This window comes from Xiphias gladius, chromosome 12, assembly GCF_016859285.1.
Source record: "Xiphias gladius isolate SHS-SW01 ecotype Sanya breed wild chromosome 12, ASM1685928v1, whole genome shotgun sequence".
Classification (NCBI taxonomy): Eukaryota; Metazoa; Chordata; class Actinopteri; order Istiophoriformes; family Xiphiidae; genus Xiphias; species Xiphias gladius.
Window position 1 is genome coordinate 2471547 of NC_053411.1, and position 26153 is coordinate 2497699.

Sequence of the window (26153 nt, forward strand, 5' to 3'; positions counted from 1 at the left end):
GACCAGTCATTTCATTATTATTAATAATAATATCAATAATAATACCTCTGGTCAAGTTTAGTCTTTTCCTATTACAGTTCTAAGACAAACCAGTGGTTGGAAATATGTTCACCTAGCTACTACCATGGATTTTTGGAGTTACAGATTTAAAAATAAGAATTACATTTAAGTAATAAGAGGTAACAAGTATTATTATAGACACGATACATCAACATTGTTTCCATTTGATGAAAAAAAGAGAGGACACAGGCTTTGTCTTAGGTTCTTTCTGTAATTTTAACAACATGGTGACATTTGCATTTTAAAAAAACATGGTATTTCATAGCTGATTACACCCAGTATATATAAATGGGGCTATATATGTGAATTCCCCATCAGAATTGTATTTGTGGCAGTGTGGAGGAACCGCATTAAAGGAGTGATCCACAGATTTAGTGTTGCATTTCTGTAACACTCACGATGGATGGTTTTAAAATACGAGCAAAATTGATGCAGCAGAAGCAGGGATATTGCCTTTTTGACTCCACACCTTCTTTCTTGTTAAAACCTGTTGCCTACATTACTCATAATGCAACTCGAGTTGAATTTAAATATTTGCTCTCTATAACAACTCACAGGGAAATTTGAGGGGAAATCCAGGATTCCAGGGTTCTTCCAGTTTCTGAGTTGTAACTGCACAATAAAGAATGTATGACTTTACCCCCGCTGGTACTACAAGCCGTAGATGTGAAATCTGATATACAACAATGGCGGTCACATTGTCAGCATTTCAGGACACATTTCCCATCACTGTATGTACCACCTCATGAATCCTGCTCCCAGCGCCCTCTAGTGCCCCCTCTACTCATGATAGGAGAGTACACCAGAGACAACTCAGCCAGCCACGAAGCTTTCACGTACCCCACTCCTTTCACGTTTTCGAAAAATAGCACAGTAAATGGTGAGTGGCTTCAAAACTCACTTTCTTCTCAAAACGTGTTGTCAGTTTATCTGACAGGAATCCAGGAACAGTGAGAGCAGTGTACCATCGGCTGGCAGACTATTTATGGAGTTAAAGGGCTTTTAGGGACTGCTTAGAGGCTCGTATTCTCCAGTGTAGTAGAAAAAAAAGAAAGAAAAGCATTCCAGTAAAGCCTCGTAATTGTGTTAGTGTTTGAAGTTTAGGGGCCAAGGGACTGCTGATGAAAATGAGCTTCAAGCTGACTGGTAAAATACACAGTTCGGCTGTTCCCTTCTACAAATAAATAAAATGAAAACAGATAGAATACAATTCAATAATGCTGAGGTAAATGAATGACAGGAAAAAGCAAAAAAAATAAAATCATATTTTATTCTATTTTTCAGTATCTTCCGACTTAATGCTTTCAGATTGTAAAGAACATGAAACAGTTTAACAAAAACATGATCAAAACAGAATGATCAGTGTTTTAGGATAAACACAAACACCTTTGAACCAAGATGATCAGATACATTAAGTTATTAAGGCAGCTGATAACATGAAGTTGACACATCGACAAAAGCAGGTTTACAATGAAGTTTGGAATGTCTGAAGAACAAGCAGTCATGCTTTTATTTATTTCATCAAAGACAACGAGATGAAGAAAAGTTAAAAATATTGGGCGGTGATTCATACTATCACCTCGAGGAGACCAACACAGGGGCAGACTGAACGAAAACAGCTGAAGTGGGCTGAAATGACAACAACGCTGCCACGCTGACATGTAGTGTAAGGGAACCTTTCCTGTAATACACTAGACCACCGCAGTGGGTTTAGCTGGAAGACCGGAACAGTCATGGGCTCAAGACACACCTGATTCTTCCTCTGTGATCTGTGAAAAAGGTGCATCAACACCAATAAGCACGATCACCAACACAAGCCTTGACGAAGCTTTTCATATCACATGATCTCACCCATGCTGGCTTACAAGCTGAGATGTATATGAAGCTTATTCTTATCACATTGGTAGAGAACGAACTTTAAATCTCAACATGTACTTGTTCCTAAAGAATAATTCTGGTTTATTACAACTTGGATCTTTTTGTCATTTCTGACTAAAGTGCTGTATCTGATCCTTTGGACACACGGTTTTAGCGCTAACAAATGTGTTGCATACAGTGCACCGTCTCCTTCATACAGCATCTGCAACGCAGATTTTCAGAAAAAGTTTGAAACCTTTTGTTATTTCATGTTTCCTGGCTTCTTCTTCACTGCCTCTTTTGGCAGATTGCCTATACCTGTAGATCCGTGGAACAGTGAGAAACCACTGGCTGGAATGTGCGTCACATCATCTGTGTACACACATGTTCATGTGCATCCTCGTGTGAATGCACAACAGCTAACAACAACAGGGGCCCACAATAGAAACATAGCACTCCATAGCGCTGCTGGTGGTCAAACTGCTATGCCCAAAGTACCAAAGACTGCGGCACTGTGGTGTAGCATATCATTGGTACCACAGAGGTACAAATTCTGAAACCTAGCTACAGCTCTTAGCGATTAAATGTTATAAGATCCGAGTTGTAATAAACTTGAAGAATCCATTGCCTTGGTTCAGGTGTGTCATGTATAAGCACAACTAGTCTGTGAAACTACACACCCAATGACAAAGTAAACCAGAAAACGAAGATCCACACAGAGAGCAGGTCGGAACTGTCTTACGAGAATGAAATACTGGAGGACATATATCTGTAGTGAAACAAGTTGACTTTTTACCTACGGTACTTTCATATGAATCAATTAATGAAATTAATGAAATTAATAAATTAACTCCAAGACGACTAGTAGCAGCATTTTCTAGTATGAGAATATCGTGACATACGCTGTGTTTTCTGGCTGTAAATCAGCTCTCTGTGAACGGCTCTTTGCACCAAACATGGGAAACGAATGGATTATTCCTGGACGGTATTCTTCTGTCAACTACTACATTGCATTTATACCATGTTGGACTGTAGCCGAAAATTAGGAAAATTAAACATGTTTCTCTTTCTGTGCCGTACTTAGCATATTAGTTTTCAGACATCTTGCGGATCATGTAGCTGAGGATTCCTCCATGGTGGAAATATGCCAGCTCCACATCGGTGTCGAATCTCATCCGTACTTGGAATGTTTTCCCAGTGTCAAGCTGTTGGGGCACAAAGAGACATCATCAAGTATCACATTACACGAAGAACAGAATTAGATCCCTCATCTCCAGGAAACGGTCCTTAACGAACCTTGACATCGACCATCATCCTGGGCGAGAGCTGCTCGGGGATAATGATGGTGTAGCGCTCTTTGCCGGTAAGCCCAAGACTGTCAGCAGTGTCTCCTGGTAGATACTCCAGAGGAATCACCCCCATCCCAACCAGGTTACTGCGGTGGATCCGCTCATAGCTCTCTGCTAGAACTGCCTTAATACCCTTTGAAAAACAAAAACGGAAAGTTCATTCTTGTACCTTTGAAACACTTAGCTTTTTCCAGAGCTTCTTCCAGCCAAATCTCAAAGTCTCAACTCACAGAGGAAACTGATCACATGATCATAGTTTCATACCTCAGTCATGTGATGAAAACTCCGCTATCCCCATGACAACTATATTTACACTAATATTCCAAAAGTCTCCATTACTAACTTGACTTCTTCTCTCTCCCGTAGTTTTGTGCTTTCTCGTCTCTCTCCTCTCTCCTCCTGCCCCTGGTGCTGCAGAGTCTGGATCAAAGACTGCAAATCACCTACTGGCCCCATGAACTTGCTCAACACCCACTGCTTCAATTATTATGGTTATCATTACTATTATTAGTTACTATTATTACTATTTAGTCTGATTATTATTATTATTATTATTATTATTATTATTATTATTATTATTAGTTTTATTATTATTATACACAGATGGCCACCCACCATGAGTTGGGTTCTGTTCTAGGTTTCTACCTGTTAAACTGAGTTTTTCCTTGCCGCTGTCACCAAGTGCTTCCTCATGTGGGAATGCTGGGTCTCTGTAAATATAACTATACAGGTCTAGACCTACTCTATGTGAACACTGAGATGACCTCTGTTATGATTTGGTGCTATATAAATAAAACTGAATTGAATTGAACTGAATTGAAGTCACATTCTGAATTCATCACAAACATCAGCCAGCCAGATGTATGACAGAGTTTAACTTTGTTAAAAGATATGGCTTGTTTAAATCACCAGCTTTTACTACAATGTAAGCTCAAAGTCTCACCCATTATTTAGCTCTCAGTGTTCATCTCGTTTCCTTGGTAGAGACTTTTCTAACATGCAGAACAAATGACAGAAGGTGAGAGGATTCTGCTTGGGCCTCTCTTCAGTTTGATCTTTTTTATACACCAATAACTGTGTAAGTCAGCATTCAAACAGATTTTCGAAGTATGCTGATACTGGTCTTGTAAGTGCCATAGACACAACATGGTCCTGTACTAGAGGACTTTGTACAATGGTGCAAAGACTCTCATTTAATCCTCAACATGAACGAAAGAAAAGAAATGGACATGGATTTCAGAAAGACTCAAGAGACATTCTCCATCCTCTGTTGGCATGGTAACATTACCTAGAAAACCTTGCTGAGTGTAATTGTGAATATTGCCTATTGAATAGGTAAAAACAAACAGTTATAGTGCCTAAATAGTCTGATCTCTCTAAAAGGGGAATAAATATATATATTTTTTTACTTCTTATGCACTTTTGCTGTCATTGCAGTTATTCCTATGTCTTTTACTAACCAAACTGCATCCACTGATGAAGACAATTTGATTTGGATGAAAGCTCTGGGAAAAGCTAATAAGTTAAGCCTTTTGTAAAAAAAAAAAAACATCACAAAAATCATTCTAAACTAGTTTAATGCAGCTATCATTCCATGTCAGTTACAAAATATGATGTGTATTTTCTGTCATGGGTAGGAAACTGAAGGTAAGTGATCCTCACCAGTAGGAAAGGTCCTTTTGCTGCCCAGTCTCTGGAGCTCCCTGAGCCGTACTCCTTCCCGGCCAGAACCAGCAGAGGGACACCGGACTGCTGGTACCTCTCTGCAGCATCAAACACATCCAGCTGGACAAAAAGGGTGAAATATGCAAGACTTAGTCCATGTGTCAAAGTCTATCCAGCCTACATTATGTGAAGCAACACTGAGCTCTTTGCTTGAAGCTTAAAGTGTCAATTTAAGGCTCCCATACACTGTAGTACCAGTGATCCTGCATGTCACTCAGTGTGAGACAGGTCTAATAAAATTCTGGTCAGTTCTAAGGTGGGTGTCTGTGCGACTCATGCCTGCTGAATCATAGTGTTATAATGTAAATTTTAAAAAAAATTTTAAAAAATAAACGCGCAAGCTGAGGCATCAATTTGCATCCTCCATCTACACTACTCTCATATTTTGAAAATGCAGCAAGAAATTAGCTTTGCCCAAAACACTGACGTTGGATTATGTGTCATGTGTCATTTTATGCTGTATTCGTTTAGCCTGTTTTCCACTGCAGGAACTTTCTCAACGGTTAAGGAACACTTTCAGAAACCTTACCAATGTTTAATTAGAGGAACCAGGGTCTAAATGTAGTTCCTCATACATAGTTCCTGGCGGAGAAAAAAAAGCCCCGCTCTGGCGGCAGTACTTCCTGAGGGCAAAGAGCTGTGCCACAACAAACACAAACTACAATTACTGCCTCGCGGTTGTACGCCTCCGCCAACCAGTCAAGTTGCAGTTTACATCCATGTCTGTCCAGACTCATATCACTCACACACACACACACACACACACACACACACACACACACACACACACACACACACACACACACACACACACACACACACACACACACACACACACACACACACACCTTCAACCCGGAAGCACGGTCACCACAGTTTCAAGGTGGGCACCCAAGATTATTGTCACCAATTCAGTATCCGACCAAATATGAAATATGGTCACAATCTCCCCTCTGGTTCCAAATTCATGGCATTGAATAATGTCCAGAAAAATGTTTTTGCAGAACATTATGATGTCACTGTGACAGCTGTCACCGGTGCGAAGGAGGAAAAATCTATAGACAACTGTGTTGTCGTTGCCTTATCTTCACAGCTCTTCAGATGTGGTGGAAACTCAAGCCAGAATGCACGAAAGGGACTTCTATTTGCTAGTTCAGATTCTGATAGAGCTGATTCATTGATTAGTTGATCAACAAAAACTTTGTTGTCCACGTTTTTGATAACTGGTTAATAATTCAAGTAAATTAGCAAGTAAAAATGCCAAACATTCTCTGGTGTCAGCTTCTCGAATGTGAGGACTTGCTGCTTTTCCCTGTTTTACTTGATTGTAAGCTGAATATCTTTAAGCTTTGGACTTTAGTTGTCTGGATTGAAAGACTTCACCTTAGGCTCTGGGAAACTCTGCTGTGCATTTTTGCCATCTTTAGACTTTCCATAGACTAAACAATTTATGTAAACAACATTCAAAGAAGCTGAGGCTGAGACTCCATAGTTGAGTGGAATTATTTGATTTAAATTCCATTTGTTTCTGACGTGGACAGAATTTTGATGCAGGCTGTCTTTGGTCTCCAGAGCTGCAAATTGGCAGTCGACAGATGTATCTCACAGTGTGATCTAGGAGATGAAGATGTTTCTCTCATCATTATGAAGCTTCATCCGGGACAGCTCAAAATCACACAGTTTGTGTGGCCTTTACAAAACCCCATATGTATAAGTTTTGCTACTCATTATTATGAAAGTGAGGAAAAGACAGTTGAGACAATCTTGTTGAAAAAAGAGAATAGCACAGAATGAGAATGCCATCTGATAAAAACGTGGTAGAAAAGTGTTTTATGCTGACCGTTTCTCCAGTTGGTATGTGAATGGTTTGTGGTGCCTGCTTGTTGAGGAACTTGTTAAAGAGACGGATGTTTGCGAATGTCCCTCTGGCCATCACAGCGTCGTTACCTCGACGAGAGCCGTATGAGTTGTAGTCTCGAGGGGTCAGACTGTCAAAAGACACAGTGAAGCAGAGAGCTTTAAATGACAGTTTATATACAGATTTTGAAAAAAGGTTAATTCCAGTTCCATTCAGCCTACAGTCTTGTTTTCAGAGTAGAGTTAATTATGTTAGTTTGATTAATGAATAAAAGTTGCTATTTTTCACTGCTTATGTAGACATACTACACCATAACTGATAGCAGGTAGGAGATAAAGGAAAATTAAAGACTAGCTATCAACATTTCCTGTGCAGTGTGTTATAAATAACCATTATTAGAATAAAATCACATAAAATCATAAAGCTTTAAATCTATATAAATCAGGGTGCATTGATCATATGACAGAGGTGAAGTCTGATAGTTGTGTGTTGTCACTGCAGAATTGTGTCCTATGGTGTGCCTCATAGTTTCAACAACGATTGTTGCCTTGTGGTTCAACTTATTTTAAGTTCACAGTGACTCATTAAATGAACAAAGAAAGATAAACCACATACAGACTGCTGCTACAGTTGAATGCACTGAGGTCACTCACCCTCTGTTGGTCAGGTAGCGTGCTGCAGGGCTGTTCCTGGCGATGTTCCCTGCAGGAGAAATGTGGTCTGTGGTGACTGAGTCTCCAAAGTTCAGCAGCACGTAGGCATCAGTTATGGACTTGGGAGGCTGCAGCGTCATGGTCTGAAGAAAAGATTAAAAGGTAGAGCCATGGCCACACAATAATAATAATAATAATAATAATAATAATAATAATACTGCTGTCTGATGATTAAACAATGTTGATTAAAAGCTGTGTGTGAGGTGGAAGAATTGGTGGAGGCGGGGGGACTACTAAATCATCTTCAGGATAGCAGAAGCAGCAGCAGTAAATGTGGTGGAACAGTAATGTTAATAGCGTGGGAATCCAGAGCTGCCAATATCAAAATGAACTCAGTTTAAAAAAAAGCAGAGGAAACCAAAACCAGACACACACAGTTAAAATAAAAAAATAAAAATAAAATAAAAAACCTGAAATTTGATTTTCCATTTCAAATTTCAAAAACATTTAATTTTCTTGTCTGAAAATACATAATTACTGTCAATTAAAAATTAAAATTTTAAAGCAAGTCACTAGTAAAATAAGTAGGTTTTTGTGTGTGTGTGTGTGTGTGTGTGTGTGTGTGTGTGTGTGTGTGTGAAACCAGTAGAATGGGATCCTCTGGTTCACCCAGCTGTGTCTCACATCCAAAACAGGGGTTTTGATTACTGAATTTCACAAAGGAGGATTTGGAGAATACTGCCATTATGAAAATGACCATGAAAACAGCCATTACAATTGTCATTAGAAATTAGAAAATTAGAAAATAAGGACAGAAAGTCTAGTCTGCAATTTCATTTTCACATTTAAGTTGCACATTGTCTCTTAATTTGATAATTAAAATGAAATGTCTTTTATGTTCAATTTCATTAGCATAGTGTTGTGTCATGTTTTACTTTGAAGTATGCTGGCAATTTTCATTACCATTTTGCTGGCATGGCCACATATCCAAACTTGAAAATAAAAAATGCATTTTAAATTTCAATATTGTCAATAATTATGCGCAAGCAAATGAAAAATGACATCCAACATAATTTAATTATTTCATTTTAATTTTGGCAGCCCTGGACTTCCACATATTAGAATTGGTGATTGCGGCAGATGTAGTGATTTGTATTATTTACCAAACCACTGAAGAATGGTGGTGACTTGATGTAAGTTGATTTGGGATCCCAGGCATACAGCTTGTCAGAGGGAGCAACCAGAGAGTTCCAGCGTTCATTCACTTTCTGTAACAGCACAATACAGCAAGATGTTAAAAGAGTCACGTCAGTCACATCTATTTCAAACTACATACAAGCAGTTCCCATGAGACCAAAGGTAACACTACCTCAATCTTCTCATAGACTTCTTTGAACATGGATGGAATTACAAACGTTCTCTCCACAGCCTGGATCTCCTCTCGTGTGGGCCAGATATCCCTTAGGAAGATCTCTTTGCCTTCAGAGTTAATGGCTACAGAGGACAAGAGGATAATATTTAAAAAGTCTGAAAACTAGCGTTGCCGTGTACTTCAAGCTCAGTAACTGTTTTGGCTGTGAAGCTGAAAAATATGACAAGAAAGGATTGAAAAAGCATAAAAAGTTCAAATCAGATGTAATTTCTATCACCATGGCTAATCTGATGAAATCACACAAATGATAAAAAAATTAAGAGACAAGACAGCCTCTTAAAGTCTAAAAACAGACCTTAAAAGGACCATTCGGTGGTTGTGCTCTATCAGTCCACTAAAACCAGTGTTCCTAATACTTACATTACCGAAAGCCACTGACAGTTAATGCAAGTGGTGCTATAATTTTCTAACGACTTTTTCCTCCCTTCCAGGGGCTCGTTTTCAATTCATTTTTTTATGCTATCAAAATTAACTCGAAGAGACTTAAAACTTACTCAGCATAGCTAATACATCATGACACACACGTCCGCACTGGCTTTTGTTAAAGTTACTACATTTTGGAGTTTTAATGGTGTTCAAATGGCAGAGTGATTTAGGAATCCTTCGTGGTGTTGCAATCACGAGCTGAAGTGAAGGTGTGATGACAGAGCTTCTCCATTCAGAAGTTGGGACGTTAGGGAATTAACTAGGCAATACTAATACTTAGCAGACATGAGTGTCAAAAAAACTTGTCAGAATTTTGACAGTTAGTTGTACCGAATGGTGTCTGAAATTTATTTTGTCGACCTAAGATTGGAGCACAGTTTTAGCTACATGATAACACATAAACACACTATTCCTCTGCGTTGAACTCAGCTGTGCTCTCTCATTGGATGATCAGAGCTGGGAAGTCCGCATAGTAGTTTGTAAACAAACATCTGTTAACAAAGAAATAAGTTTGCAAAGTAGTAACACTGTCAAAAGAAAATGTCAGTTGTTCTAAAGAACAACTGTTGTACCGTATCATTTTGAATCAGAGTATACTGAGAAGGAAATGGTGCTGAGGCGAGCAGAGAGAGGCAGGGAAAGGGCAAGAGGAGGGGATGCTGCCATTACATCATCAGATCAACCAGAACACTGGACTTCAGAACAAACAGCGGTTGGTGGTGTAGTTGTAACACATGCCAAACTACGCAGTACACAACAGAATGTTTTGGATGCAATCAACAGGGCATTTTCGAACCACTGCGGAAGGAGTTGGAGTGATGCAGTGATGTTGTGGATGAACCGATAACTGTGATTAGCCATGGCAATTTCATCGCTTACCTGAATCCCCATGTTGGACACGTTTTTTTGGAGGCCCAAAAGTCAACTGGAAGAGGCAGCCGGTACCAGAAGGCCATGATGGTACCGGGTCTAATGAGTAACTGAATTATTTTACTTTCACCGTGATAAACCCCTGATTACTAATAGGTGGAGAAGGTGTACATTAATGTAACCTGATTATATATATATTCATGTTTTGTTTCAGCCAGTACAGTTGTGAGTGGTTTCTGAAGACAGAATGTCTTAGGAGGATGACTTGAGATCAATTTTCTCTCAAATTTTGATCTAAATTGATCTTGTAAATTTCCGCCATGGGAAAATTAATCGCAGTTTAAAATATTGTTTTACATGTGAAATCATGATTACCGTGTGGTATATACAGTATGGGTGTGTGTTTTGTAAGGCAAAGCACTGAATTTTAAGGTGGTTGTATCACCTGAACATTTTATTTTGAAGTTTAGAGAATTCTGAAGACTTTTGAGAAATGACTGGCAGTAACGGAAGGTGTAAGCGAATGGTAGTTGTGGATTAAACATGTGAAATCCCTGGTATTGTCCTCTAAGACCCCTCTTACACTTAAGGTCTCTTTAGTGTAGGAGCGGATGAATCTTGATGTATTGTTACATTCAGACTGCACTATATCCATAAGAGTCAGTCTTACATTCATAGGCTAACACTGGAAGCTATCTTTTTGAATGTCATGTTTGTCAAATAATTTATGATAGTGTTGTTTGTGCAACTCCAATCTTTAAATCCAAAGACTGGAAGACCTTGACCACAATCCAACGGCATCAGTTGTAAAAACAAAGCAGCCTTTAGATTCTACATGTGACTCAACATCACACTGATGAGAATATCTGTAAAAGGCCCAAGATTTCACAGGGATTAACTATAATGCAATGAGCTGTGCAACCAAAGTGCTAACAATGTTCCATGGCTCGTAGCCAAAAATCACCAACTGGCTGGCTCTAAGCAACTATATTGGCATTCAGAAGGCTGTATTGTTTACAGGGCAAATACATCCTCAGTTATGCTAAGCCCCTTAGTGTGTCATGATGCGGGGGATGTGGGAACACTGACTGACCATAACCACTCAGTGTAACTAGCAGGCATAGCGACGTTCATGTCTGCAGTGCTGTTAGTCAGAGCTAACCAGCCATAAGCAACTACTGATGGGTTCTCCAAGTTACTGTTGGAAAAGCAAAGAGGCTGGCTGTGCTTTGGTTTTCACTAAAAGTAATGATACAAGTATAATTAGTAAAAGAAGCTCAGCTAATGACTTTCATAAAACAGAGGCTCTCCTGGTGAGTGTGGTTAGTGCCAGTACACAGTCATAGCCCTGCTGTTTAGCGGTAGTAACAGTAATGTTACTGTTAGTGGGGTGGTGTTTTGCTAGTAGTGGCTAGTGTAGCTTGGAGCCCGTAGCCTGCAGCAGAGATGAGGGGCGAGTCATCTCAAAATGATTGCCTTCTTCTTGTTTTATTCACTCGGTTGAGCATTGAGCTAGAGTTTGTGGTTAAAACGTCCAGCAGCACATTATGTGCGAAACAATTGACTAAAAATTATTGTTTTACTCTATGTTTGACTAGTAATACTAAGATTTTTACTTCTCAAAAACGGGCATTGTTTTGGGTGTACTTAATCTCAAAACTCACCGATGGGCTCCTTCTCAAAGTCTATCCTCACAGTGCCTGCTATAGCATAAGCAATGACGAGTGGTGGAGAAGCCAAGTAGTTTGCCCTGGTGTTGGGGTGGACTCGCCCTTCAAAGTTTCTGTTTCCTGACAGGACGCCTGCAGCAACCAGATCTCCCTGAAACACAAATAAATGTGCGATAGGAGTGAGGTAGAAAATATTGTAGCTATTAATCATTTGAAGTGTTTTACTGTTTACTTACAGTAGTTTGTAAAATGATAGAGAAGAAATACAAAAACAAAGAGAGCAAAGTTCACATTTGGGGGCTACAATATCCCTATTACCACAGGAGTAAGACCTAGGAATACTGGTAAACAAAAAAAAAAAAAGGAAGAATAAGAGCCAAAGAGATTGAAGAGGTGAAATGATACAGTAGGAATGTGGAAAAAGCAAGGTAATGTAAACGATTGGTACCTGTGTTATGGCCTCCACCACTGGCTCTGGGAGCGGCCCACTGTTGCCAATACACGTCATGCAACCATAGCCAACAACCTCAAAGCTATCAGGAAAGACAGAATGATTGTTTACAAGCGAGCAAATTAGTTCCATACTAACTTCACCTGACTGCAACTTGGTAATCTATGCATGTTTCCATGTATACATGAGTTTGCTGCAGTGCCTATATGCAATTGTTTAAATATACTGAGAACCCAAACCTGGCTACTGCATTTAAAAATCCAGCCATTATCAATATCTGAGAGTTGGAACCAACTGAGCAGAACATTTCAGATTGAAAAATTTAAATTGTCAGTGCTTTCTGGTGGACAAACTATATTTCTACAGAGACATCCTGTTATCAGCTTTTGTTGGCTTTGAGGGCTGAACCCCTAATTTTATATGGTAGCCAAATTATTGCTCACAGTCTGTAGCTACAACCCTGAAAATGAGATGAGCAGCAAATACAAACCGTTGACCAAGTGTATCTCACACAGTGAAACACCACCTTGTTTTCCACTAGCTACTTGCACCAAGCACACAGTCCGTATATTGCAATTTCAAAATAAGTGAATAGTGTTTGATGATTTTATTCATACTGACCATCCCTAATGTGCACTTGTGTAAATTGTACTTTTCAACAGATATCATTACACCCAAACAACAATTATTGGGTCTTTGTCTAGCCCACATGAATGAGATCAACTATAAAATAAAGGGGCCAGAGGGAATTTCAGACGAAATCTCAGCAGCCTACCCCAGCTGAGAGAGGTAGTCCATAACACCGCTCTCCTTTAGGTAGTAGGTGACCACTCCACTGCCGGGTGACAGGCTGGTCTTTATGTACGGCTTCACACTTAAGCCACAATCTACTGCCTTTTTAGCAAGGAGTCCTGAAACAAAAGCATTAAGCTTCAATAAGTCTGTCAAATAACTGTCAAGAGAAAGGTGATAGTTCCATCAAGTATACACACCGGCTCCAAGCATGACAGATGGGTTGCTAGTGTTGGTACAGCTGGTGATAGCAGCGATGACCACTGAGCCGTGGCTCAAAGTATGCTCTTTTCCATTGAACTGGAAGGGGACCACAGTGTTGTGATGCTCAGAGGGCACTTGGAAACCCTTGAAACCTTGCTAAACACATCCCAAAACAAAAGTAAATTAGTTAGTTTTGTGAAGTACTGAAAAGTAACTGCAATTCTGTCATGGACACTCATCATCAAGTTAAAACTATTACTAAGAAATAACTGAGGTGGATATCGTTTGAAATCTGTCAATACTAAAGCTGACGAATTTAAACATGTTATACAGGAACTTAAATAAAGCAGCCCAAAATTAGAGACATTTTGATTTAAATCAGGAACTATGATCAAAGTACGAGTAAACAAGATCACAAATGTGACCAGATATTCAAGCTTTTTTTCTATTTCAATACTCTGATAGAATAGCAAAAAATGTCAGTAGCAAAAAATATTGGGGTTTAATACTCAGCTCTACTGACAAGTGATCACAAAATTATATTTGGCAGCACAGACTCTGCACTCTAGGAACAAAGGAAAAAGGTCTAAATCTCTTCTTTGCATCTTCAAACAAGAAAACGGTGCTTAGGCAGCCATCATGTGGTCAGGAGAGGGAAAGGCACAGCTTTTGCGTCTCAGCTGGGTAAACCCCTGTTCCATCACCTCCTGCTCTGTCATCATTTAAAACAAGGGACCACAGAGTGAAATAGAAGCAACAGTTGTTGACCTCTTAACTTTACTGCCACCCACTTGAGTAGCTTATGCCATAATTTTCCAAAAGTTGCTTTCCTTGCCCACACTAAAATTAAGACCAATGTTTTCAGATTTATCTACTCTGGGAAAGTTTTCCCCAAAGCTCAATTTTGGTAGTGGATAGAAGGCCAAAATGGAGAACAATGTTGCAGATTTAGCCAGTTTAGTGTGGATGTACAGTAAACATGACATTGTGCTGGTACCTACCTTCGCTCCCAGGCAGGTTTCAAAGTCTTTTTTCATGTCAGAAACAGGAATTCTGTCCTGGGGTCTTTTGGGACCACTGCAGCACGGAACCACTGTACTCAGATCCAACTCCACGACCTGAGAGAAAGAGACGGACCATTATGTACTAGTAGTGGTCGCTAATTTTTCATTACATTTCATTACATGTCTTTGCGTCGTTGTGCTCTGCTTGTGCAAAATGTTGTATTCATACTTTTCTACGTACCGATTTATATTGAAACTGCTTATGTTTAAACTCATTTACTTTAGTCTTCTTATTATATTTTTGTGTTTGGTATAAAAAGTTTTGGTACTAACTAACTAACTAAATAAATAAATAAAAATTGACATCCAAATACAATCAAATTGTTTGTCAGCAAGTGGCACACACAAATCTTACCATTTGACCTATTCAAAGCAAATAATAATCTACATTTAAAGCATGCTCACTGGCTGAACAAAACATAAAAATGATGTTGAGACTGACCGTAGTAAAATCTGGATCCTGAGAGACATCATTGTAGTCTCTGAACATGGACACTGCTTTCAGGTACTTTGTAATGTAGACCAGTTTTTCTGCTTTTCGTCCTGAATAAAGACAAGGGTGAAAAAATGAAGAAAATTATCACTTGTGATAAACCAAAGAGGGGTCTTAAAAACTAAGTATCCGTTTATTTACTTTAGGAGAGTACCATGCATGTTCAGTTATACTGAAAATAAAATTCTTTCATCAAACAAAATGGGCTCAACTGATGACAATTTTTTTGACCAATGCAGAATGCTGGTAGACTGATAAGTTAATAACTGCAAGCTGGTTTCATTAAAACAACAATGGTAGAAAATCAAATGTGGTGTACACTGATAGTCCTGAAGGAACCATGTAGAGGAGGATTTGTCAAACAAATTTAATGTCAAATATGTAGCTTGGGACATGGCAGTACAGCCACCTGAGCCACCATGCAACAGTTCTTCCATACTCCTCAAATGGACACTCACCGGTCTGCTCGAGGTACTGAATGCTGACGTCGTCCACAGGGAAGAAAGCTGCTGTGGCTCCGTACTCTGGACACATGTTGGCGATGGTGGCTCTGTCGGCGATGGACAGCTGAGCCACACCCGGGCCGAAAAACTCAACAAACTTCCCCACTACACCCACCTGACGGAGGTGCTGAGAGCACAAGGGGACAGGAAGATTATGATGTCAGTAATACTAAATATAACAGAAGTGGCCAATGTGTTGTAAAAGCTACATGAAAATTGATGATGATTACCTTTGTAACAGTGAGGACAATATCAGTGGAGGTAATGAGTTTTTCTGGGGTCCCATGAAGCTTGTAACCCACCACCTCCGGCAGTACCATGCTTATTGGCTGACCCAGCATTACAGCCTCCGCTTCAATTCCACCCACGCCTGAAAGTTTGACGACAAATTTTATTTAGGATTTAATGATCACACAGCAATTCAAGGAAGGGTTTTTGTAACAGTCATGTTCTTGTTAGCTATTAGCTTATCCATTGCACTGTATCATTAAATAAGAGCAGGAATTGCATTGTGCAGTGCATGTTACAAAACAATCACAGAATGAAACTTCAAAAATCATTCTGCTCCAACGTTGTTTTTGTTGTCTTGGCAACTTTGTACAACAGGAATTTCCGAGTTTCTTCTTCTATTAGAAGGTAAACAGCTATAGTTTCCACTTCCCATCTTTGTTGTGGTCAAGTTTGTGAAACTGGTCAAAATGTGACATCACACTATAGGAGAAGACAATATGAAAAAACCCCTGTTACAAAGATATATGTAACTATATTGGAATATAGATATATATTATGATATAGTGCATATTCTGTTAAGTGTATATGGATAAGGATATGGGTGATATCTACTTTTATACAAATCATGGTACTTCATCACAGTTATAGAAAAATCATATAAATTAACATTATTTGTTTTACATTATTAAGTATTTGGATGGTGACACGCAATTTTGCCCTTCTACACCACCACAATTGATTTGAAACGAAGCCATCATGAAGTGTGGGCTTTCAGCTTTAATTCAACAAAATTATCACATTATACCTAGGATTTACAACCATTTTTATACACGGTCCATCATTTTCTGAGGCCCAAAAGTAATTGGTCAAACCAACATAATCATAAATATTAGGATTATTTTTAATACTTGGATGAAACTCTTTTGCAGTCAGTGACTCCCTGAAGTCTGGAACCCATGGACATCACCAGATGCTGAGTGTCCTCCCTTGAGATGCTTTGACAGGCCTTTACTGCAGCCCTTTACTACAGCCCTCAGTTTTGTCCTCATTAAGTGAAGAACATTCTCAGTAGGGTTGAGGTCAGGTGACGGACTTGGCCATTGAAGAATATTCCATATCTTTGCCTTGAGAAGCTCTTGGGTTGCTTTTGCAGAATGTTTTCGGTCATTGTCCATCTGTACTGTGCGGCACCGTCCTATCATTTTTGCATCATTTGGCTGAATCTGAGCAGATAGTATAGACCTGCACACTTCAGAATTCATCCTGCTACTTCTATCAGCAGTCACATCATCAATTAACACCACTGACCCAGTTCCATTGGCAGCCAAAAATGCCCATGCCATAACACTGCCTCCACCATGTTTGACAGATGATGTGGTGGCTTTGGATCATGAGCCGTTTCTTTCCTTCTCGATACTCTTCTCTTCCGATCATTCTGGTATAAGTTCATCTTGGTTTCATCTGTCCAAAGAATCTTGTTTCAGAACTGAACAGGCCTTTTTTTTAGACGTTTTCTGGCAAAGTCTAATCTGGCCTTTCTGTTCGTGAGTGTTACCAGTGTTTTGCACCTTGTGGTAAACCCTCTGTATTTAAATTCATGAAGGTGTCTCTTGATTGTAGACTTTGACAATGATACGCCTACCTCCCCGAAAGTGTTCATGACTTGCTTATATGTTGTGAAGGGGTTTTCTTCACCAAAGAAAGAATTCTGCGATCTTCCCCTTTAGCTGTTTTCCGTTGTCTTCTAGGCCTTTTGGTGTAGCTGAGCTCCTTCCATCTTTTTAAGAATGTACCAAATTGTTGATTTGGCCACTCCTAAAGTTCTGCAATTTGTCTGATAGCTATATTTGTGTTTTTTCAGCCTAATGATGGCCTCCTTCATTTCCATCGACACCTCTTTGGACCGCATATCGAGAGCTCCCATGAACAGCTACCTAATGCAAATTCAACACTTGGAATCAATTCCAGACTTTTTATGTATTTAATTTATATAAAGAGGGAACAAGCCACACCTGGCCATGAAACTGACCATCAGTCAATTGTCCAATTACTTTTGAGCCCCTGAAAATTAGCGATAATTTATAAAAATGGCTGTAATTTCTATACGTTAAATGCAATATTCTTCTTAAACCCCTTGAATTAAAGATGGAAGTCTACACTTCTATCACATCTTGATGGCCTCGTTTCAAATCCATTGTGGTGGTGTACAGAGGCAAAATTACGAAAATTGTGTCACTGTCCAAATACTTAATAATGTAAAATAATGTGCCTAACTATATACTGTCATATCGCCTGATCCTTTAGCCTAATGGAGGCAGTGCAACAACCTTGGTTTTGACATATTATCACCTTATGAAGTTGCCTATTCTCTAGGCTTTCTGTAACAGAGAGCAACATTAGCACACACTCATTTGTTTGTGAGGTATGTAAGTCCAATATTAACTCTTCTTTTAGCTCTTTTTTGGTCTCTACCAACTCTGGAAAAATATCTGGTTCTTAAGCCGCTAAATGCTCCACTATGTTCACCAGCTATGTTAACTTGCTAGCTTTGTCTATTGTTTGATGCTCAGCAGGCAGTAGAGTCTGCAGGCCCCAAAAACCAAAACAATGAGCTAAAAGAGGCTAAAAACACTGTAAAAGAGCTGTTAATATAAAAATATTGATTAGTGAAGCTTTAAAAATCGAATATCTCTGAATGCTTGAGAAGACTAATACTGTCAAATGCACTGCTGAGTTTTACAAAAGTTTGACTTCCGTTGATATTTACTGAAAACAGCGGCCTGTGTCTCCTTATATACAGTATATACCAATAGATAGATACTTGTGTCAGCCACATAAGTAGTCACAATGGAATGTGAACACTAGACAAGCTGGATATTAAGACAGTATACCTTCTAATTTTTCTTAACTGCAAAAGACTTGCTTTACTATCACATTTCAAACTCTTTACCTACACATATAACCCAAAGCTGAGTATGACGTGGGGAAGCACACATAGACGGGGCAGGATGAGGATAAAGGTGATCACAAAAGAAGTTAATCAAAACAGTTCATCACAAATTATCGCAAAATGTTGAATGCATGCATCATCTTTGGTCAACACTTATTGTCTTACCCCAGCCGAGGACACCCAGGCCATCTATCATGGTGGTGTGGGAGTCTGTGCCCACCAGGCTGTCAGGGTAGAAGTACCCCTCATAGTTAAACACCACTCGGGCCAGGTACTCCAAGTTGACTTGGTGAATTATCCCTGAACCAGGAGGAATGATTCGCATGTTCCTAAAGGCTTTAGAGCCCCACTGGGAAGAATAAAGAACATATTTAAGGGCTGAAGGAAAGGCCACCAGACTTAATGATAGGATCGAATAGGGTTTAAGACCTGACACTGGGTTTGTTAATTGTTCATACCTTTAAGAACTGAAATCTTTCTCTGTTACGGTCAAACTCCAAATCCTGGTTTTTCTGAAGGCTATCAGACCTTAAGGATAAAAGACAGAAGAGAGATCGCATTGGACACTGGTTAAAGCCTCACCAAAGAGAGATGACAATCATATTGTAGCTAACTTCAGAATAACACAGTATCTACGAACTGATGGTACCGTGATGGTGCCATGGTGGAAAGAGTTTGATAAACCTGGTCTTACTTCCTGTTAAAGTCCACTTGGATGGAATGATCGATGACAAGGTCAGCAGGGCAAACTGGATTAATCTTCTCTGGGTCACCACCTAGTTTCAGCACTGCGTCACGCATGGCAGCAAAGTCCACCACAGCAGGAACACCACTGCAAGGAGAGTTCAGAAACACAACAGGTCAAAGTGAGTCCTGACTCCATTTTTATCATTTAGATATAATTAATCATCAGTGAACTACGGATGATGTATCTAAGAAAGTCAGGGCTGGGTGATGTCACCTGAAGTCAGTATCACAAATAACCACAACATTTATCTCAATAACAATAAATGAAACAGTATCATTTTAAATACACCTGAGCAGAATTCTTTGTCCTCACAGTGGAGCTCTTAATCGTTCTTTGTACTGAACAATAAACAGAAAAACATGGATTACGAGCCAGAGTAACATATATTTGACATATTCAGTAGTTAATAACCCTCTGAGGCGACAAAAATGTTATAGGACCTTAATGGTCCAGTTTTATTCCCTGAACAATATCAAAAACGGAATAGCAAATGTTAAGAAAATTTACAACATCTACTAACAACAAATATTAAACTTACTGCAAATACAAAGGTAGCCTAAGGTAAAGAAAAAATAGTGCACGGAGATTACATTGATTCTCAGGCATTTCTCAACCAAATGGAATGAAATTAACAACAAATTGTCTATGGCTAATATCTAGTACAAATAACTCAACTTAAAACCACAGCCTATAGCATACAGTGAGCTTATCAAATAATAACAAAATAACAATAAATGACAAAAAGGGCAGTAATGAAAATGGGCCTAAAAGTGTATCACACGGACCACATCCGTAGGCTATCCTTAAGCCTATTCTAGGTTTTTCGCCATAAAAACAAGCATATTTACTCTTTCAGGCTTGAGCAGGGCATGTAACGGATCTACAACTTTGCCTGTGGTACTGAGCACGATTGTGAGTTTGTGGCACGCATGCACAAGTTCTTTTGAGCCACCCTCGACATCAGTGGAAAGCGAGTGGCATTCATTCATTGTAATGAGAGAACTGATGTGTTTAGCAGTTTTTGGACAACAATGGAGCTCTACGCCACAGAGATACACACACAATACTTGTTAGTAGGATCAGTTCATTGCTGGTTTGGGTCTGTGAATTGCATTTCTTGACAGCAATAAAATACTGAATATTGGCAGAGTTATCCTTTATATTGTGTACCATATTATACATACTGTATTTCACCAAAATGGTTAAAATTGAAGCAGCAGAGGCCGTGATATTGTGACTTCTGGCTTTTACTTTGGGTCAACCAGCAAAAACACTGGATCCTACATTTGCCACAATGTATCTCAATATCCTCTTTAAATTAGATGCTCTCTTGCCTGATAAACAACAATGTTTTTCATACTTAATGTTCACTGTTTGTAGCGTAGGCTTTCTGTCACAAATTTGTAATATCCAAATGACATCATCAGGGTTATTTTCTCAGACTTGACAAAGCTCCTCGAGAGACACAGAGGACATTATACAACTGTTTTCACAGAATGAGTGATTCTCCCCATGACTATGACCTTTAAATATAAAACTGATGGAGTTCCCTATGAAATTCTATGGGTTCAAAAAATGTTTTTTTTTTTAAACACAACAGTACTTTGTAAAGGGGTTCATTGATTGTTGAAAACCTGTTGAACAACTCACTGACATTCTTATACAAAGGAATGGTATAGACATACGTGAAGTCCTGGAGGATTACACGGGCCGGTCTGAATGGTACCTCCACAGTTTGAGTCTGAGTCTGCTTCCAGTTGAGGATACTTTCCACATCTGAGCGCTTCACAAGAAACTCGTCACAGTTCCGGACAGCAGACTCCAGGAGGACCCGGATGGAGAAAGGCAGACGGTCTGAGAAACAGATGGACAGTGAACCTATATGAATATATGTTCTTAAAACCACACAATTATACTGACAAGAGATTTTATATCTGCATTCAGTATAGGTTTGTGTTTACCATATCTGCTATCTCCAAGTTTGGAAAGATTGTAAAACTGCTGCTTTGGGTCCTTGGGGTCCAGAGGCTCAACTATATGTTGAAAAGGATTGTTCACAGCCGTAGACATCGTCCTCTATGTCTCAGTACGAATCTAAAAGAGGAAATATAAGCCTGTTTTTAACACTGTACAATAAATACACCAAAAGCAGTAATTAAATGAAACAAATATTATCTGTATTGTAACTTTTATCATTTTTTTCCTACCTTTCAAACATGCCAACTGCAAATGTAGACCAAATGAATACAAATAGGGATGTAGAGTCTTTTTAAAGACTATTAACTTTATTAAGGAACACCATACTAACAATAGGGCCTCCCTTTGCTCTCAAACAGCCTCACATCTTCGTGGTGTGGATTCCACGAGATGTTGGAAACATTCCTTTGAGACTCTTGTCCAATGGTGACATGATTGCATCACTTTATTTCTGCAGCTTTGTCAGCCGCGGTCACAGATCTGGTGACTGAGGAGGTCACTGAAGTATACTGAACTCATTGTCATGTTCATGAAACCAGTTTCAGACAACTTTTGCCTTGTGACATGGTGCAGTATCATACTGGATGTAGCCATTAGAAGTAGGTAAATTGTGGCTATGAAGGGTTGCAGATGGTTAGCAACAATACTCAGACAGGCTGTGGCATTCAAACCATGATTGATTGGTATAAAGCAGTCCAAAGTTTGACAAGAAAAAATTCCCCACACCATCACACCACAAAATCACACCACTACCACCAGCCTGGATTGTTGACACAAGGCAGGTTGGGTCCATGAATTCATGCTGTTTATGCCAAATTCTGATCCTATCATCTGCTGCCTCAGCAGATATCCAGATTCATCAGACCAGGCTACGTATTTCCAGTTTTCAACTGTCCAGTTTCGTTGAGCCTGTGCCAACCGCAGCCTCAGATTTCTGTTCTCGGCTGACAAGTGTGGAACCCAACGTGGTCTTCTGCTGTTGAAGCCCATCCACCTCAAGGCTGGCCTCTCTCATCAACAATGTGTTTCCGACCACAGAACTGGTGCACGCCGGATGTTTTTGTTTTTCACACCATTCTGAGTAAAAACTCTATAGACTGTTGTGTGTGAAAATCCCAGGAGATCAGCAGTTTCAGAAATACTCAAAGCAGCTTGTCTGGCACCAACAGTCATGTCACGGTCAGAGTCCCTGAGATCACATTTTTTCCCATTCTGATGTTTGATTTGAACATTAACTGAAGCTCCTGACCTGTATCTGCGAGACATTATGCATGACACTGCTGCCACATGACTGGCTGATTGGACAGTTGCTTGAATAAGAAGGTGGACAGGTGTTCCTAATAAAGTGCTCGGTGAGTGTATAGAGGGTTAATTACAAGATCCAGTCTACAATCCTTCATATTCAGTGTGGAAATGGATTAGCCTTTAGTGGTGGAGTCCATGCAGGATGGCGGAGCTGAGGGTCAGTGAACTTTTGGCCCACGTTTTTACAAACCTTACATAACTAAGTCTCTCACAAGCTCATGAAACTATAAATGGAGAAATGTGCGGCTGCATGTTCAACAAGCTGACCCCTGTTAAAAATAAGCACAATCTGAATGAAAATTCAGAAAATCGGGTCCTACTACAAGTGATTTCCTTGAGAGAGGTGTTATCTGTGTGAAAGGTGAACTGATAAAAGGAGCACTTAACTGGGCCTACAAATCCTGAATATCCACATACTTTGCTGGTTATCTGAGATACAGCCCAATGGTGCTCCGCTACAAAGTGAAAAGTCCAGTTATGATACTGACATTACTGTGTGATGTAACATGGTCAGAGCAACCAGCACCATTGCTTTACTATGTGTGTTTAATGTAACAATATGTCATAGCAGCCATGAATGTATTTATAAATGTATTTATAATGACTAGTGCTGGTTAGTGAACCTCAATATTTTTGGGTACTGACCAAAATGTGTCCATAGTAGTGATTATCAAAAGCCGTCAATTACCAAAAGCTGGTACTAAATGTCTGGATTTGTAGTCTTGTTCACGTAGTCACTGACCTGGTAAATCCTCACATAAAATCAAAATTCTGCCAATGTAAGGCAAAGACCTTTTATTGTATGGCTATGTATAGACGACTATTAACACGTGAGTACTGTGCCATATTTGTTTTATGTATTTATATTTTTGAAGAGTTTTGTAGAAAAACAAAATTTCATTCCTCAAATTACAGTACCAAAAATGTATCATTATTACAGATACATCTTTGACAAACCAGCCCATAAACTGCCATGAAAAATTGTACCTTTTTAAACTTCTGAGAACATTTCTATTCTAATCGTAACTAGTGCTGCATACGGTGTTTTGCCCCAATTTCTGTTGAAATCCAACCGAGTTTATCCGGTCCTTCACGGTTCCCTGTTCCTAGTTTCTCCCCCCCTTGGCCTTCTAGCGTAAATTAAAGTTAGCTACTTGGTCCAACTTCAACATTTAAAAACGCACAGGGTTTGTATGACAACACATGAAAGGAAGAAAGGAACAGTCTCAATAATATTACTAGCGGCCATTTCCCATGCTGGATTAGAATGACTTCGTATAAAGGCATACAGGTTTTGAATGCGACAGCCAAAGTTAGCTAGCTTAAGGCTCAGCTATTCTGCATGAAAGCACGAGGGGAAGAAGCTACTTGACGCTGCTGGAAGACAGTTAGAAAACAGTTCAATTGAATCCCATCGGATTTCTTAACTAACCTGCGTGTGCAGCACCGGAGACACCGCAGGGAACAACCGTCTGCTACCTACGCTGCTGCGTCTTCTCCGTCTTCTTCTCCCTTTCCTTTCTGGGAGACTAGGCAGGGTTTAGTGTATTACTCCCTCCCACCGGTGTAGTAACGTCACTGCTACTTTGAATACTACTGTATCTGTGGCTTAGAGGAAATATACTCCTTTCCTAACTCTCTCTTTTTGGAACACACCGTCGCCCATTAGTGTTCTAAGGGAATTTGTTTTCTAGTTCCTCCTCCTCCTCTTCCTCCTCCTTCTTCTTCTTCTTCTTGATGGCAGTTGGCAAACCAGTTGTGGAATAGTAGCTTGGCAGGGAAAAAACTAACTTTTCTTTATTATTCCTGTTACTCCTGAGTAATTAATCAGAAGATTACAAGATTAAAAGATACCTCCCAAGATGTCTTTCTTAGCAGATTCTCTGATGTAAATCTGTGTTTTCCATCATTCAGTACTGATATATTCCCTTCTTTCTTCATCATACCTGTTGCAATCTCTCAGTACTTGTCTGACAGTTTCTGTTTTTTTACAGTGTGGACCTAGTAGGATGCTTATCTATTCTGTGGAGTGTTAGAATCAAACCTCTATGTCCTATTCTCAGACGGATAATGACCATCTCTTCCCTTGGGCTCGTGAATTCCATCAATGCCTACCTGTTTTTGAATAATCCTTTTTTGATAGTTTTAACTTCGTGCTTCACTTAATGGTACTAGTATGTCAGCTAAGTTTTAATGATTGCTTAGCCAATATAGAGCAGGAACCCAAAGGAGGGAGACATCCAATCCCTCGTACAGAAGCACGAGTAGCTTATGAACCATTTGATACACAATATCCTGCCTGCATGACGACTCTCCAGACTTAGTGCTTGAAAGCGCTGACAATCTCTCAGAAGCTATTATGACACTGGGTTGGTTATTTTCTTCCACCCATTGTAATGCTAACCATATTCTGAGTGATTCAGCTGTGTACACTGAAGGATGGCCTAGTAATTGTCTTTTTGTACAAACACAGTGATAACGAACAGTACATATGATCCTCTACACACATATACATGCAACACATATGTACAGACAAAGTATAATAACAATAATAACATAAAATAGCGTAGCATAAGAAAAAAAGGTTGGGGGGTTGAAATAAAATAAAATCTAAAAGAAAGGCACATGTTTATCTTTCATATAAACTTGATCTAAATAAAATGTGACATTATTTATCAATTTTGATAATTATCAATAATTGATAATTGCTAATTGATAATCTTCTAATCCCGTCGTTATTGAGATTGTGCCTGTCTCCCACATCATGTTAACCAGTCCTAATACTGCTTCAGGTGTGCTGTCTATCAAATGAGCTAACACGCTGTAACAGATACCATCTTTCCCTGGGGAGGTTTGCGGTACATTAGAAAAATGACTGTCCTGAATTCAGATAGATTGAATGGTAGATCTAGAGATCTTACATTTGCCTCCTGCACTCTCTGGAGCAGTTTCTTCTGCTGTCTGCATAAAGGCTGTAACTAACGTGTTCTTCATTTCCCCCACATCTGTAATATTCTCTCCTATTAGCTCTGCAAACATAACTTCACTTAACACTAGGAATGCATCCCAGTCGGCTTTACTCATCGTCCATCTTGTTGTTCTTGATGTACTGTACTCTGTGCCAACCTTGATTGCTATTGGCTAGTGATCACTTCCTACTATTGACCGATTCAAAACTTCCCATGTACTAATACAAGAAATTACAGCAGATGTGAGTGTCAGATCAGATGCACTTACTGTTTTCTGTGTACTGTAACATCATGTGCCCTTTCCATCATTAATACACACTTATCATCTATGAAATCCTCTATTACAGACCCATTTGCATCGGTATTATTACTCCTCCGCAAAGTACTGTGTGCAATAAAATCCCCACACCATACGTTCCCTTGTGTCGGCCCACTTGCAGCATTCAGGATGTCTGATATTGCCTCCCGTCCACCTTTCCTGGTTTCCATCAGTCCTGATTGCAGTGTAACCATATATAACAATATTCCAGTGTGACTTCAACCATGTCTTTTGTATGCATGTTGCA

At 39.4% G+C, this 26153-nt stretch overlaps 1 protein-coding gene across 2 annotated transcripts; it reads right to left on the bottom strand.

Moving 5' to 3' along the window:
- Window positions 1-272: 272 nt before the first annotated feature.
- aco1 (aconitase 1, soluble) lies at window positions 273-24142 on the bottom strand. 2 transcript variants are annotated; one of them, XM_040141026.1, is made up of 22 exons: window positions 24051-24142; window positions 21298-21430; window positions 21022-21190; window positions 19283-19420; window positions 19047-19116; window positions 18754-18937; window positions 15638-15777; window positions 15363-15534; window positions 14854-14954; window positions 14349-14465; window positions 13344-13503; window positions 13127-13262; window positions 12349-12433; window positions 11895-12051; window positions 8872-8996; window positions 8666-8770; window positions 7503-7645; window positions 6832-6979; window positions 4929-5051; window positions 3214-3399; window positions 2998-3122; window positions 273-1829 (listed from the first exon to the last, which is right to left on the bottom strand). In XM_040141026.1, exons 2-21 carry the CDS (start codon window positions 21404-21406, stop codon window positions 3006-3008), a joined length of 2685 nt encoding a protein of 894 aa, XP_039996960.1. In that variant the 5' UTR covers window positions 21407-21430; window positions 24051-24142; the 3' UTR covers window positions 273-1829; window positions 2998-3005. The 2 variants fall into 2 exon arrangements, with proteins under 2 accessions (XP_039996960.1, XP_039996958.1); XM_040141024.1 differs by having other exon boundaries at window positions 273-3122.
- Window positions 24143-26153: the final 2011 nt, after the last annotated feature.